The 16489-nt window shown below is 42.5% G+C and overlaps 1 protein-coding gene across 3 annotated transcripts in view; it reads right to left on the bottom strand.

The window, feature by feature from the left end:
- The window catches only part of CUL2 (cullin 2), an 83474-nt gene that overhangs the window by 25994 nt on the left and 40991 nt on the right, over positions 1–16489 (bottom strand). For all 3 annotated transcript variants that reach the window (XM_082647563.1, XM_082647562.1, XM_082647564.1), the window contains 3 exons: positions 15769–15851; positions 2423–2519; positions 2216–2326 (listed from right to left, as the gene is read on the bottom strand). In XM_082647563.1, coding sequence (XP_082503689.1) covers positions 2216–2326; positions 2423–2519; positions 15769–15851 — 291 coding nt within the window. The remainder of the gene's footprint in view (positions 1–2215; positions 2327–2422; positions 2520–15768; positions 15852–16489) is intronic.

Here is a 16489-nt window from a genome sequence, read left to right as displayed (position 1 = left end):
GGTACAAACAATACACTGGTTAACATCAACAAGAACCAGATAATAAAGATAATAGCCAGAGAATCTGGCTAATTTCTACCTCAAAAGAAAAACAGACCTAGCCATGTTTAGTATACAAACATGACTTTAACCTGCTTATGGATTAACTAAATAAAAAAGGAATTAGAATGTGGGTCTGAGGGAGGCAAGGGAGGATGAGAAAAGGAAAAAAATAAAATAATGAAAATGGGGGGCAGTGTGCATATCAATAAAAAGTAGATTAAGTTTGGAGTGCCTCAATGCAGGGCTTCAAATAAACCACCTGTAGCTGGCAGAAAAAGCCAAAACTAGAGGAAAGATACAGAAAGGGAAGTAGGAAGGCCATATGAATTGTCTGTTAATTAAATGACCTATTCTTATAAATGTTATTTTCCAAATATAATCTCCAATGGCCTTCCTTTTAATAGTTTGAGATCTAGTTTACATATAATATGATTCACCCATTTAAAGTAGACAATTCAGTGGGTTTTAGTATATTACATTATTAGTTTTTTTAAATTGTGGTAAAATATATGTAACATAAAATTTGTCATTTTAACCATTTTTAAGTGTACAATTCAGTAGCATTAATTATATTCACAATGTTGTGCAACTGTCTATTTCCAAAACTTTTTCATTACACCAAACAGAAACTGTGTAACCACTAAGCTATAACTCCCTATCCTCCCCTCCCAATAACTTCTAATCTATAATACTTTTTGTATTATTTTGTCTATTCTGGATATTTTATATAAGTGGAACCATACGATGTTTGTCCTTTTGTGTCTGGCTTATTTCACTCAACATAATATTCTCAAAGTTAATCCATGTTGTAGCATGTGTCAGAACTTTATTCCTTTTTAAGGCTGAATGATATTCCATTGTATGTATACACATTTTGCCTGTCTTTTCAACTCCTGAAAGGCATTTGGGTTGTTTCCATTGTTTGCCAATAGCCTGTTTTTGAGAACCAGATATAACAAGGAGAGTATGTATCCCTGATATTCTGTGTGTACTTCTCAGGATTGGATCTAGAACCTTTAACAAGAGTCTAAGATGTAAAAAGGGCTAAGTGCTAAGACCCACTGACTTAGTGTAGCCTGCACTTAACGGAGGAAAATGTCCTAGATAACTTCCTCAAGGTCCCAGAGCTAAAGAGTGACAAAGCATGAAAAGAATTAAACAACTCAGACTTCTGGACCTGGGCTTTGTAGAATATTCACCATTGTATCGTATCAGTAAGTACTGATATTTCCTGACCTATGGCCTATGGAAGCCTCACTACAGCTATTCCACTTGAAACATTTTACCTTTTCTTAAAAAAATATATATTTATTTACATATTTATTTGGTTGCACTGGGTCGTAGTCGCAGCAGGCGGGCTCCTTAGTTGCAGCATGTGAACTCTTAGTTGTGGCATGCATGTGGGATCTAGTTCCCCACCCAGGGATCGAACCCAGGCCCCCTACATTGGGAGTGTGGAGTCTTAACCACTGCGCCACCAGGGAAGTCCCCATTTTACCTTTCTTAAAGGTAAACAAACTAACAAAAATCATCTGATAATAAAATGCTTGAAATCCAACACTGCTGATGAAACAATCTAGTTAAAATTTCTAACATATCTTATCTGATGACTGAATTTATAATCTCACTATTCTTTTACTGAGAAAATATACATGGAATTATAAATATGGTTATCAGTGTGTTGGTTTAATGATTAAAATTTCTCGTGGAGGTTTTTCTCAGCCTTCCACAAACTTAACAGACCAAAAAGACCAAGTATCTAGAATTATTATATTTTTACTATTTTTTTCCTTCCATTTTAGAGGAAGATAAAAACCCCAACCCTTAGCTTTTGTACTTACCCTATTCCCTTATCTACTAAGCACAAAATATAGTTTATTTTGCCAAGAATATGAATATATATTAATTTTAAAGACAAGCAAATCTAGCAATCAGGATTTTATCAGAAAGCATCAACCACAATGAAAACTGGAATAGCACCTTTTCTATGGAAAATGCCATAGCAGGAACAATGATTTATCAATAGGTGTTGTACATTAACTATAACTCAGTGTAATGATCAAAAAAAAAGAACTTTTTCCACCAAAAAAATATATTAACTAAGATAACTAATATTAAATAAAACCATGCCTGATATATAATAGATGATGTAGTTAACATAATGTTTTCTTACCTTTTCCATATACTGTGAGCAATTTGATTCTTGTAATAAATTTGAAGCTTCTTGTTTGTAATACTCTCCTGTTTCAGTCAGGAAGGGAGACTCAAAGATTTCCTGATAAAACTAAATAAATCAATTAAATCATATTTAAAAAATTAGAACAGGCAACTTAAGAAATTAAAGGTCTAATTATTTATGTTTTTAAAGGAGGCTTTTTACCTTTAAGGGGAATTTTTTCTTATACTGTTCAACATGAACAAAGGAGTTAATAACCCCATGGATTACTTTCTGGTTTGGGTCTTCTCCACCACGATCACTAAAACAAGGTATAACACAAAACATTCTTGAGAATACAAATATCTATGGGAATATACCAAAGTATGCCACAATACGGCTGCTTATTCTATTGGTCTAATCACATTATGTATAAAGCATTTTAAAGGTCAATGCACACGATGCTTAAAAATGATTTTTCATATTGCAGCTGAATTAGTATTTATGATAGTTTATGTACATATTAGATTTCAATAAACAACAGAAAAGCTTAACTGTAAAATTAAAGATACTATGTTGACACTAAGATGATACTTCTTCAATTTTAATAAAGTAGCTATGAGCCTATCAATTCAAGACTTTAAATACCAGTGGTTAAGAATATTTGAATTTCACTCACCACAAACTCTATTACTAAGAGGATGTGGTCTGAGAATGCAGTCTTTGAACCATCACAAGTATGCCTACAGTAACCTGATGAGACTCATTCCTCAAAGGTACACTCTAATACAATATATCGCTCATTAAAATGACTAATAACTGTTGTTCTCTCTCTAAGAGGTCTGCCAGAGCCACTGAGTTGCTTTCATTTAAGCACAAAGGTATTTCTCTACTTAGAAATTTAGTGAGATATGTTGTAATATTTCTATATTCTGTTACAGTTACAAAGGGATCTAAAATCATCTCAGTTATTCATGTGACATTTTGGTAAGTTCCTACTTAGTCAAGGGTACTACTGTGATGCAAGTCTTAATCACAATAAGAAATGAAGGTGAAGTTTGGCTTTTATAATTACAGAAATAGGAAAATGAAATAGGAAAAAAATAAGAGTGGACCTAAAGCCACAGTAAAACGGTCTGGCTCTGTGTTGGAAGTTTCTGACTCCAGTAATAATGCTCAAATCAAACCATTATACAGTCAAAGGTTTACCTTTCCATGGTAATCTTCCACCTCACTTTAAAATATTTTTTTCTTTGAATTAATAATTATTTTACAAAGAAAGCAACAGAAAAATATATTATCATCATTTCCTAGTAAAATCTTCTGGTTTTCGTACTGGGATATAAAGATTTTCTAACATTTAAGGAAAGTATTGTGGCAATTACCTTTATATATCAGTGTCCCTCCCTGCCTCTGCCTCCCTCTAATCCTCATTCTGTCTCCCATTAATTATCTGGATATTCTGGGAAAAGTTTGTTGTGCTTGAATTAATATGGCTACAGTCCTTCTGACAGTCACAGAAATGTAGTTACAAAGTCTACATTTTGATATAAGAACTAATAACAACGATGAGTTCATACAAGGTGACACATGGTGAGCTCCTTTCCTCTGCTGACCTTCCCTCTTAAGCCCAAATTAAATCTGCTGAAATAATGATATAACCTATTCCATTGATTTGGAGCGCATTACTTTTTGCCTTTTAACTTTGTCTGGGACCAAATGAAAATCAGTCAAAAGTGAGAAATATCTAAATATTTGGAAAATCAGGTTACCTAAAATTATTTTCATGACCAAATCCTACTGTCCCTGCTCAGCACCAGGAAAACGTCCACTGCTGCTATTCTCAGCACTCCTGCCATTTGTTTCTGACCCCAAAAGGCCCAGAGAAGCGGGAATCAGGTAAGGCAGTGCCTAGAAAGAACATCGACATTCCTACTGCTTAATAACTAAATTGTCCTCTCCGGTAAGAAGAACATCTGAACTCAGAAACTCTTAGGCATAATTATTCAATTCACCATACACTTTGATAACTGCACAAAAGGTACAATAGAAAATCATTGTAATTTATTTCTATTAGGCTGACAGATAATGAAAATAAACTGAAATGATGCTAAGTTAGTACTATATAAAAGCAATGACTAAGCTGGTTATCTGAATAAGCTCTGGTCTCATCTAAGAACAGTGATCCCAAGAGACGAGGCTTGAGAAAAGAATATGAAGAATTTTTAGAATATGGCTCATTATTTGATCTTGACAGAACTAAGTGGAAAATGCCTACAACAACCATAATGAAATCACTCAGCTGGGAGGATGGGAACTAATAGGAATAGTTTATTGTAGCCCCTAAGACCAGGGTTTTGGAGTCAGACTACCTAGGTTCAAGTTCTGGCTGCATTAATATGTCACCTTGTGCAGGTGCTTATTAACCTTTAGTACTCAGAGATGTCCCCTTCTGTAAAGTGGGGGTAAGAAATGTATGTACTCTCACGAGGATATGGTAAAGATTATGCATAATCCAAGAAAGTACGTAGCACAGTGCCTGGTACATGAGTAAACCATCAATAAGCTAGTATTGTAAGTACAGATAGGCGCAAAATGGAAGCATTTTCAATAAATTAGAGAGGAGAAGAAAGCTGAGAGACCAAAAAAAGCACTAACTGTGATTTTAAAACCAAGGCATTTTAGAGAGCAGACCAGGTTTGCGATGGTCATTAAAAGTTAGGCTGGAACTCTCAGAAGTCCTGATTCTGATATGTGACAATGGGTAAATTAATCTCTTGGTGAAACTCCCATTCACCCCCTATGATTAAAATGAGAATATGGTTCCAACAAATTAAATGCAGCCTCCTGCTCTCACTCCAAATCTGAGAGGTGACAGGAAGGATACTTTTTAACACTCCATTGTTGGCTGTAGCCCTTGGACCTGTAGAAATTGAAAAAAAGAGAATGAAGACTAGATAGCACAGAAAAACAAAGTACAGACCAAAATGCACAAGAGAAAGAACTGCTAAAGGGAGGGGGTGGAAGATAGTGAAGGAGGACAGGCAAGAAGTGGTGTTACTGAAAGCGGGCTGGCACAAAACCAGCAAGGTCATCAGCAGACTAGCTGCTCTGCGTGTCCCTGCAGGAGCAGTGAGTGTGGTACCACGAGGAAGGGAAGCGCCTGCGCCCAGACTGCCCCCAGACTGTGCCCAGACTGCCCCGAGACTGCCCCCAGACTGCGCCAGACTGCCCCCAGACTGCCCCAGACTGCCCCGAGACTGCCCCCAGACTGCGCCAGACTGCCCCCAGACTGCGCCAGACTGCCCCCAGACTGCGCCCAGACTGCGCCAGACTGCATCCAGACTGCCCCCAGACTGCACCCAGACTGCCCCCAGACTGCGCCAGACGGCCCCCAGACTGCGCCAGACTGCATCCAGACAGCCCCCAGACTGCGCCAGACTGCGCCCAGACTGCGCCAGACTGCCCCCAGACAGCCCCCAGACTGCGCCAGACTGCATCCAGACTGCGCCCAGACTGCCCCCAGACTGCGCCCAGACTGCCCCCAGACTGCGCCAGACTGCATCCAGACTGCCCCCAGACTGTTCCAGACTGCCCCCAGACTGCGCCAGACTGCCCCCAGACAGCCCCCAGACTGCGCCAGACTGCATCCAGACTGCGCCCAGACTGCCCCCAGACTGCGCCCAGACTGCCCCCAGACTGCTCCGGACTGCGCCAGACTGCTCCAGACTGCTCCAGGCTGCTCCCAGACTGCTCCAGACTGTGCCAGACTGCTCCCAGACTGCTCCCAGACTGCCCCCAGACTGCGCCAGACTGCTCCAGACTGCGCCAGACTGCTCCCAGACTGCGCCCAAACTGCTCCCAGACTGCGCCCAGACTGCTCCAGACTGCTCCAGACTGCGCCCAGACTGCTCCCAGACTGCTCCCAGACTGCCCCCAGACTGCTCCGGACTGCGCCAGACTGCGCCAGACTGCGCCAGACTGCTCCAGACTGCTCCCAGACTGCGCCAGACTGCTCCAGACTGCCCCCAGACTGCTCCGGACTGCGCCAGACTGCTCCAGACTGCGCCAGACTGCGCCAGACTGCTCCAGACTGCTCCCAGACTGCGCCAGACTGCTCCAGACTGCGCCCAGACTGCGCCCAGACTGCTCCCAGACTGCCCCCAGACTGCTCCAGACTGCTCCCAGACTGCGCCAGACTGCTCCAGACTGCCCCCAGACTGCTCCGGACTGCGCCAGACTGCTCCAGACTGTGCCAGACTGCGCCAGACTGCTCCAGACTGCTCCCAGACTGCGCCAGACTGCTCCAGACTGCGCCCAGACTGCGCCCAGACTGCTCCCAGACTGCTCCAGACTGCTCCAGACTGCTCCCAGACTGCGCCAGACTGCTCCCAGACTGCTCCCAGACTGCCCCCAGACTGCTCCCAGACTGCCCCCAGACTGCTCCAGACTGCGCCAGACTGCTCCAGACTGCGCCAGACTGCTCTAGACTGCTCCCAGACTGCGCCAGACTGCTCCAGACTGCGCCCAGACTGCTCCCAGACTGCTCCCAGACTGCCCCCGGACTGCGCCAGACTGCGCCAGACTGCACCAGACTGCCCCCAGACTGCGCCACACTGCATCCAGACTGCCCCCAGACTGCGCCAGACTGCCCCCAGACAGCCCCCAGACTGCGCCAGACTGCATCCAGACTGCGCCCAGACTGCCCCCAGACTGCGCCCAGACTGCCCCCAGACTGCTCCGGACTGCGCCAGACTGCTCCCAGACTGCGCCAGACTGCTCCAGACTGCTCCAGACTGCTCCCAGACTGCTCCAGACTGCGCCAGACTGCTCCCAGACTGCGCCAGACTGCTCCAGACTGCTCCCAGACTGCTCCAGACTGCGCCAGACTGCTCCCAGACTGCCCCCAGACTGCCCCCAGACTGCGCCAGACTGCTCCAGACTGCGCCAGACTGCGCCCAGACTGCTCCCAGACTGCGCCCAGACTGCTCCAGACTGCTCCAGACTGCGCCCAGACTGCTCCCAGACTGCCCCCAGACTGCTCCGGACTGCGCCAGACTGCGCCAGACTGCTCCAGACTGCTCCAGACTGCGCCAGACTGCGCCAGACTGCTCCAGACTGCTCCCAGACTGCGCCAGACTGCGCCAGACTGCTCCAGACTGCGCCCAGACTGCTCCCAGACTGCTCCCAGACTGCCCCCAGACTGCTCCGGACTGCGCCAGACTGCGCCAGACTGCGCCAGACTGCTCCAGACTGCTCCCACACTGCGCCAGACTGCGCCAGACTGCTCCCAGACTGCGCCAGACTGCGCCAGACTGCTCCCAGACTGCTCCCAGACTGCCCCCAGACTGCTCCAGACTGCGCCAGACTGCTCCAGACTGCTCCCACACTGCGCCAGACTGCGCCAGACTGCTCCCAGACTGCGCCAGACTGCGCCAGACTGCTCCCAGACTGCTCCCAGACTGCCCCCAGACTGCTCCAGACTGCGCCAGACTGCTCCAGACTGCGCCAGACTGCTCCCAGACTGCTCCGGACTGCGCCAGACTGCTCCAGACTGCGCCAGACTGCTCCAGACTGCTCCCAGACTGCGCCAGACTGCTCCCAGACTGCTCCCAGACTGCCCCCGGACTGCCCCCGGACTGCGCCAGACTGCTCCAGACTGCGCCAGACTGCGCCAGACTGCGCCAGACTGCTCCCAGACTGCGCCAGACTGCTCCAGACTGCTCCCAGACTGCTCCAGACTGCTCCAGACTGCTCCAGACTGCCCCCAGACTGCGCCAGACTGCCCCCAGACTGCGCCCAGACTGCTCCCAGACTGCGCCAGACTGCTCCAGACTGCTCCAGACTGCACCAGACTGCCCCCAGACTGCGCCAGACTGCCCCCAGACTGCCCCCAGACTGCCGCCAGACTGCCCCCAGACTGCTGCTCCCAGACTGCTCCAGACTGTGCCAGACTGCTCCAGACTGCTCCAGACTGCCCCCAGACTGTTCCAGACTGCGCCAGACTGTGCCAGACTGCTCCCAGACTGTGCCCAGACTACCCCCAGACTGCCCCCAGACTGCGCCAAACTGCGCCCAGACTGTTCCAGACTGTGGCCAGACTGCGCCAGACTGCGGCCAGACTGCACCCACACTGCTCCCAAACTGCGGCCAAACTGCTCCAGACTGCGGCCAGACTGCGCCAAACTGCCCCCAGACTGTCCCCAGACTGCGCCAAACTGCTCCCAGACTGCACCCGGACTGTGCCCAGACTGCACCCAGACTGCTCCAGACTGCGGCCAAACTGCTCCAGACTGCGGCCAGACTGCTCCCAACTGTGCCAAACTGCTCCCTGATTGCACCAGGCTGCTCCGGACTGCTCCCAGGCTGCCCCCAGGCTGCTCCAGACTGCTCCCAGACTGCCCCCAGGCTGCTCCAGACTGCTCCAGACTGCGCCAGACTGCTCCAGACTGCACCCAGGCTGCACCCAGACTGCGCCAGACTGCACCCAGACTGCGCCAGACTGCCCCCAGACTGCTTGGCCCCAACCCCAGAGCACCTCAGGAGGCACTGGAAAATCAAGGAAACAGTTCACCTTCAGACTGGCAAGACTTGATGAGTAGTAGAGAAACGGGTTCCCATACTCTGCCTTTGGAAGAACAGGTACTTTACAGAGGGCAACATTAATTCTAAATGCACATACTCTATGGCTCCAAACATCTGCACCTGCGCATGACAGAACCAAGAGTTGTAGTAATGGAAAAGCTGGAAACAACCTAATAGACATTACTAGGAGAAGAGTTTAAAAATTGAGGTAGAGCCCTACCAAATATTATATAGAGTTTAGGAAGAATGAGGAAGATCTCTACGTACAAACATAGAAAAATTATCAAGATATAAACCTGAATTTTAAAAGAAGTACGTCATAAATGATTTTCAGAAGTTAGAAAAAAAGAAAAAATTCTATACTTAAAAAAAGAAAACAGAACAATATTCTGTATTGTATTCTGTATCATATTTATTTCTCTACATAGATATAAAAATTCATAGAAAAAGGTTTGAAAAGACAGTTAACCAAATGATAACAGGGATTACCTCTGTGGAGAGGAAGATTGAGGAAAGGATCTGGAACACTCAAAGGTTTTCAAGAATGCATGTACATGTCATTGTGTATTTGGAACTAAGTTTTTCACTGAGTAGCTGGTACCAGGTCTGGGGAAGAAAATGTACAAGATAAGCCTGGAATACACTGACATACTAGATAGCAAGAAAGTTATCAATGATGACTAGGGTCACTTCAAAAAGGCTCTGGCACCAACTAACCAAAGAGAGGCTATTTAAACTTTAATAAAGTTAGACAATGAATAGGAACAAGTCAAATATAAAGTCTATAAGTTTCATCACAGTATGTTGGAACAAAAAAAAGCTAATTGGCCACTTTTTGAACATGACAGCAAACCAACTCATTATCCTGACAACTGGGTAAAGAAAAGAAAAGAAACAAGCAGTTATTTCGCCCTTCCTATATGATAACCAAATAGTAGATAAGGGTAAGAATATTTTTATAAAATTTTTCAAGTTAAAAAATGAAAACCGAATGACAGAATTAAGGTGGCAACTTTTTACAAACCCCAATACAGTAAAAGATGTCAGCATTTAGCATCAGTGGCTGCTTACATCAAAAAAAGAGTGAAAAATCAGACATTACCAAAGAACAAAATATCTTCGGTTTTGCCGGCAAGAACCAACCTGAGTCTGAGTAAAACACTGAACTGCCAATTTACAGGAAACAGAGGACAAAGAAACACGTATAAATGGGCCTCATGCATGCAATCAGCAAAATCCAGACAGTGGTAAAGTCTAAAGATCAAATGGCCAGGATTCATGAACAAATAAGTTACAAGTTAAAAAAAAAGGGATGGAGGAGAAACCTATTGATTAAAAGATGTGTTAGATTAGAAGTCTGGGCACAGTCTGGTGCAGTCTGGAGCAGTCTGGGCCCAGTCTGGCGCAGCCTGGGTGTGGTCTGGCGCAGTCTGGGGGCAGTTTGGCGCAGTCTGCTGCAGTCTGGGTGCAGTCTGGAGCAGTCTTGGGGGGGCAGTCTGGGTGCAGTCTGGGAGCAGTCAGGGTGCAGTCTGGGCGCAGTCTAGCTCAGTCTAGCTCAGTCTGGGCACAGTCTAGAGCAGGTTTTTTTAGGATAGACAAGACTAAACTACAGAGTCTAGGAATGCACACATGGGTGAAAAAACCATAAGGAAATAGAAGAAAGTGATTGCCTCAAAAGTTGGGTAGTGGTTACTATGGGAGAAAGGGAGGGGATATGACACACACAAGGGTCTCAGGGGAGGCTGGCATGGTTCTAGTCCTTAACCTAGGTGGCAGTAACAAGCACATTCACTTTATAATAATTCATTAAGCTGTACATTTGTGTTGTATGGCCTCCTGTATCTATATTTAATTTTACACTAAAATGATACACACACACAGCAAAATCCCCAAAAGTCCAAAAGAAAACTGTTATAACAATATTAATATGTGACAGAATACAGAAAAAGAGCACAAGATAAATAAAGTTACTACATAACAATAAAAACAATTAACCATGAACAGAATAACCCTGATATTTATTCAACTAACAACAGAGCCTCAAAATTCATAAAACAAAAACTAACAACTGTACCGATGAAAATCCATAAATCTAAAATGAGCTGGGAAATTTAAAACATCTCTCAGAAACTGAGATACAAAAGAATAAAAACTACTACATTAAATTTTATTTATTTATTTTGTTTGTTTGTTTGTTTTTGCTGTACGCAGGCTTCTCACTGTTGTGGCCTCTCCCGTTGCGGAGCACAGGCTCTGGAAGCACAGGCTCAGCGGCCATGGTTCACGGGCCCAGCCGCTCTGTGGCATGTGGGATCTTCCCGGACCGGGGCACGAACTCATGTCCCCTGCATCGGCAAGCGGACTCTCAACCACTGCGCCACCAGGGAAGCCCTAAATTTTATTTTTATCCAAGATATTTTTCCTCAATGAAATCTATAATTTCTTAACAGTTAAGAAATAGAATAACAAACATATGAACATGCCAGAGAAAACACAAATCAGCCATAGCAGCCTATGTTATAGATTGTTCCTAATTCAAAGGGAAAGAAAGAATTTTATTTATAGTTTTTATTTTGGGGTTTCTCTGGTGGCACAGTGGTTAAGAATCCACCTGCCAATGCAAGGGACATGGGTTCGAGCCCTGGTCCAGGAAAATCCCACAGGCCACGGAGCAACTAAGCCTGTGTGCCACAACTACTGAGCCCAGGCACAACTACTGAAGCCCGCACGCCTAGAGCCTGTGCTCCGCAATAAGAGAAGCCACTGCAATGAGAAGCCCGCCCACCGCAACGAAGAGTAGACCCTATTCGCCGCAACTAGAGAGAAAGCCCACGCACAGCAACTAAGACCCAATGCAGCCAAAAATAAATAAATAAAATATTTTAAAAAAAATTTTAAAACTTAAAGTTTCTACTTTTGTTCAAAGACTACTTGACACTAGAAAGTTAACTGTGGAGCTACTGGAAAAAAGGAAAGCAATTCTGAATCCATTTAGCATTAAAAAGTCTGTGTTTTCAACAGTATCTTTAAGCATCTAAGCAAATCCTTTTACCTGCATTTAAAAATGTATCTACTTTCTTCTCTCTAATTTCATATTCTTACACTGTAACATTTAGATCCACAAAGTTACAGCATTTTATTTATTAAAATTAAAAACAATGTTAGGTTGTTACTACGCTGAAAGCCCCAATTGGCAATTCTACTATTTTATTATAAAAGACAAGTTATTATATGAATAGAATTACTTTTATCTTTCCTTAGTGAAGCAGACACTGTGAAAAACATGCAGATACACAACCTATGACTACATCACTTGTACCTTTCTTCCTTATATAGAAGGAGCACTTTTACCTTTGGATTATCAATTAAATTTTATGTGTACAGATTTCATGATACCATGAAGAAAATTACACAATTGTTTCATTGACTCTCTTAAGCAAACAAAAAAATTCTGCAACCTACATTCCACTTTTAAATCTAGTACTTCACTGAAACAGTTTCTCTAAAATGCATGAAGCTGGGATTATTCCTGTAGCGCTTATATACCTCAAAAGAAGCCACCTTTATAGAATACAATTAATCAAAAAAAGAGCCTGGACCTAGTCTGTACCTTAAAAGCAGAGGATACATGGTCGTTTAGCCTTTTACGTCACTTTATGTTGCTGTCTTGTTTTCCTGCCTGTGACCTTTTTAGACCGTCTTTTCTGATCTACAGAAACCCTACTCCACCCAATACAACTTTTTTCAAAAGTCATGAAATTGTATTACAGTTTACTGAGCATTTCAGCATTCATGCCTAGTAAGAATTTTCACTTAGCAGAACATTTTGATTTCACAAGAAAAAGTCCTCTATTAGCTTGACAGATAACTTTACCTCTTTCAAGGCTGAGATGGCCCTCAACTTTGTGAAATCTTCCAAGAAGATCAACACACTACCTGTGAGTTGGGGAATTTTTATGATCTGTATATTTCTCTTACAATAAGAAAATGAAGGACAGTTCTATGTGTGATTCTATACAAAAACTCCTAGAGATGCAGGTGATGGTGCAGCATAAAATATACCTCTGCACAACCAAAGTTACATTAGGAACTACTCTTTTCCTAAAGGTGCTAACCAAATTAATTCATCTACTGATGAAGCTAAGAGCACACAGTGAAAAGATGGAGAAAGTATATTACTTGGGTAAAATAAAGAACAATTAACTGAGGTAGGGATTATCTAACCCAAGTTGTAGGAAAAGAGCTGTATCATTAGTATCAGATAAGCACCTGAGCGGTGGAAGCAAGCATTTTAGCTAAAGGACAAGTGCTTAAGAATCACAGGGCTAAACAAACGTAAAACCCTGGGAACAGTTTTAAAGCAGCAGTATCTAAAAAATGTTGACGTCCAAGGGTAAACAGTGTACCAAGTACTAAATATATTTAAGAACTAGGAAAGACACATGTCTTTTCTTTTAGTAACTCTTGGCTATTATGATAAAAAATAACCTCTCAGACTACATTAAATAATGTTAGCACTAAGGGAGACCTATCTAGGCGGGAATAAAACCACGTCTATCTGTTAGGGATTGCCGGCATGTCATTTGTCCTTGCTCTGAAATCTTTTCACTGTATAATCCTCTCCACTTCATCCACCTTTTTCAATCTACTTTTCCCAGTGCTCTGGGCAATTTACCACTCTCTCATCATGCTTTACTGTCACCCTATCTGTCCATGATATCTCACATGACAAAGGGTAAATAGATGTTAAAGCAATGTAGCAGAAAGACCCAAATTGGAAGCTTAAAGACATGGAGTCTCTTTCCTACCTACATCAAGTTCAGTAAGTCATTTTTCCTTATTGAAGTTCAATTTGCTTACTTATAAATAAAACCTGCCTGGCCTCCTTGAGATCAAATAAAGAAAATACGTGTGAAAACACTAGAATACTCAAAGCATTATAAAACCAAGATATATTCATCATTAAGCTCAAGTACTGGAGCTAGGAGTGGAAGAAACATTCTGCGGATTGAAATGACAGGCATCATGGATTTAGAGTTAAAAATTCCAGATTTGAATCTCTGGAATTAAGAAGATGGGAGCTGAATAGAGCAACACAACTGTAAAATGGTAAACTGTACCAATCACCTAGGGTGAAGATTAAATGGGATTCACACGTAAAGTTTTTAGATCACTGCTTGGTATACAGTTTCCATATTTTATTATTATTATTAAGCCTTAGTACCTTTAGCTGTAAAATGTAAGATAATACCTACCTAATAGAGTAGACATAAAAAATAAATGAGATATTAGTAAAGCATGTTGAATAATACTTTAATGGAAACTGATTTTAACAACAAAACCAAAACAAGTTGCCCTAATGTCTCTAAACATATAGTCCCTATGTCTTTTCCAGAATTAGTATCCTACTGTTGTATTATTTTTCTCAGTTATATTTTCTTTAATTTTTCATAAAATTCATTTTTAACAAGTTAACAATCACACTTAAGGAAAATTTACTAGGTTGGATCAAAATTATATTAAAAGAGACATTTCGGGGCTTCCCTGGTGGCGCAGTGGTTGGGAGTCTGCCTGCCAATGCAAGGGACACAGGTTCGCGCCCTGGTCTGGGAAGACCCCACATGCCACAGAGTGACTGGGCCTGTGAGCCACAACTACTGAGCCCGCACATCTGGAGCCTGTGCTCCGCAACAAGAGAGGCTGCGGTAGTGAGAGGCCCACGCACCGCGATGAAGAGTGGCCCCCGCTTGCCACAACTAGAGAAAGCCCTCGCGCAGAAACGAAGACCCAACGCAGCCATAAATAAATAAAATTCTTTAAAAAAAAAAAAAAGACATTTCATTAAAAGTGCATTTAGAAAATTGTAACAATATTTTCATTATACTTTTAACGTAAAATAGCTGAATTCTAAGTCAAGAAGAAAGCTAATATTTCTTAGCAAAGGAAATTATACTAGAGCCTGTAACTCTCGTTGGACGTGTTCTTTTAGTCAGTCATAGTTCAGTGGAGAAAGAGGAAGGAAGAAAACTGTTCCACCCTACTGCTTCACTACTGCCTTTCCTCTCTCTCATCACCTTTGGAAACAGTAGAATCATGAAAAGTGTGAGTGACCATTTTTAAAAACCAAGTTACTAACTCCTACCACATATTTTCTATTTGGTGTTAACATTAATTATTAAAATAGTCTCTCCTTTTGTGGCTTTTTTTCTTAACCTCTTATTTCTTATTAGGAGCCCCATAGTAAGAACAACGCTCTGCTTTTTTCCTCACATAAAAAACTCCGTATTTGGGTCTTCTTAATGAAAGCAGTTTCAGAGGGAGTTGGCCATTATCACACAGCAATTCACTGGCCTACAGCATTCCTTTCACAGTAGTTCCAGTCACCTAAAATTTATCTGTGTGAGCGATTTCAGTTTCGGATTCCCCAGAGCTGAGGTCTAGTAAGAATCTTCTAGGCCAGAGCTGACCAAGAATGTTCTACTCTGGACTCCACAGGATAACTTACTTGGTGCCAAACGTTATTCACACAGCAGTTAGGTAAAGAGTCAACCACTCTGGGCCATGAGGACAGTGGGAAGCCCTTTTCTCATAAATTTACCTCACAAGTTAACTGATTATTAAGGTGACCAACAACTGGAAGAATCTGTTTTCCTGAGTAGGTTATTGTCATCAGGGTTTCAGCTGAGAATATGTTCAAACAACTCAGCACTGCCTACAAGATCCAAGATGTTTCAGGATTACAAAACAAGTCACTTCCTTCAGGGACTTATTTATTTACGAAGCATATTAGGTCATAGTGAAATGTGCCCCCCAAAACCAAAAGATTATAAAACGATTTTAAAATATTGGCATTAGAATGGAAAATGAGGCTTGTTACAGTAAAACGAGGCCTATGTGCAGTTGACAGCCATGCAACCGTTCACTATTTTAGACCATTTCAAACAGCAAATTAGAACTGACTCAGGAAGATCAATGTCAGTACTCACTTTTTGATTTCTCGGAGCAGCATTCGGATGAGGATGGTCTGAAGTGGTTCAACCATCAATTTCCTCCACATATCCAATGCTAGCTGCCAGGAAAAAGGAAAATCATCAAGGCTGAATTACTCAGTATTTGATTTAAACATTTGTTCAAGACTTCTTTTAAAAGTAAAAACACCCATCAAATGAAGTATTTATAACTCTACTTCAAAATTCAAATAAAAATTGAATATAAGGAAAATAAATTTCTAATTTAAAATGACAATGACTATCATATCAGACTTGTACAAACAACGGAATTAAGCTTTTATCATTAATTGAAAATCTTACAGAAATAACTGATTTTTATAAAACCTTAATTTATTGATTGTTAAATGCCCAATATTAGGGAAGGGCTACAGACACCAAAACTATAATGGAAACAAAGGAGTTATGTTAAATAAAATAATGTGATTTGGCTGTTGGCTGGTTTTTAAAATTATAACACCTCTCATACAAACATAAAAGAATAAGTCAATTTAAAGAATAATAAAATAAACATACCTGTATTCAACACCCAATTTAAGAAATACGACTTCACCATTACTGTTGCCCCAAATGTCCTCCTCCTTTCTTTCCCCTCAGAGATTATCACTATCCTGCGTTTTGTGTTAAATCATTCCCTTCCTTACAGCTCTACCAAGTGTGTAACTATCCCCATATGATATTTTTGAAGTTGACTATTTCT

This window comes from Grampus griseus, assembly GCF_964374135.1.
Source record: "Grampus griseus genome assembly, chromosome: 2".
In the NCBI taxonomy this organism is placed as follows: domain Eukaryota; kingdom Metazoa; phylum Chordata; class Mammalia; order Artiodactyla; family Delphinidae; genus Grampus; species Grampus griseus.
Note: the sequence above shows the minus strand (reverse complement) of the source record. Positions and strands in the feature narration are given on the sequence as shown.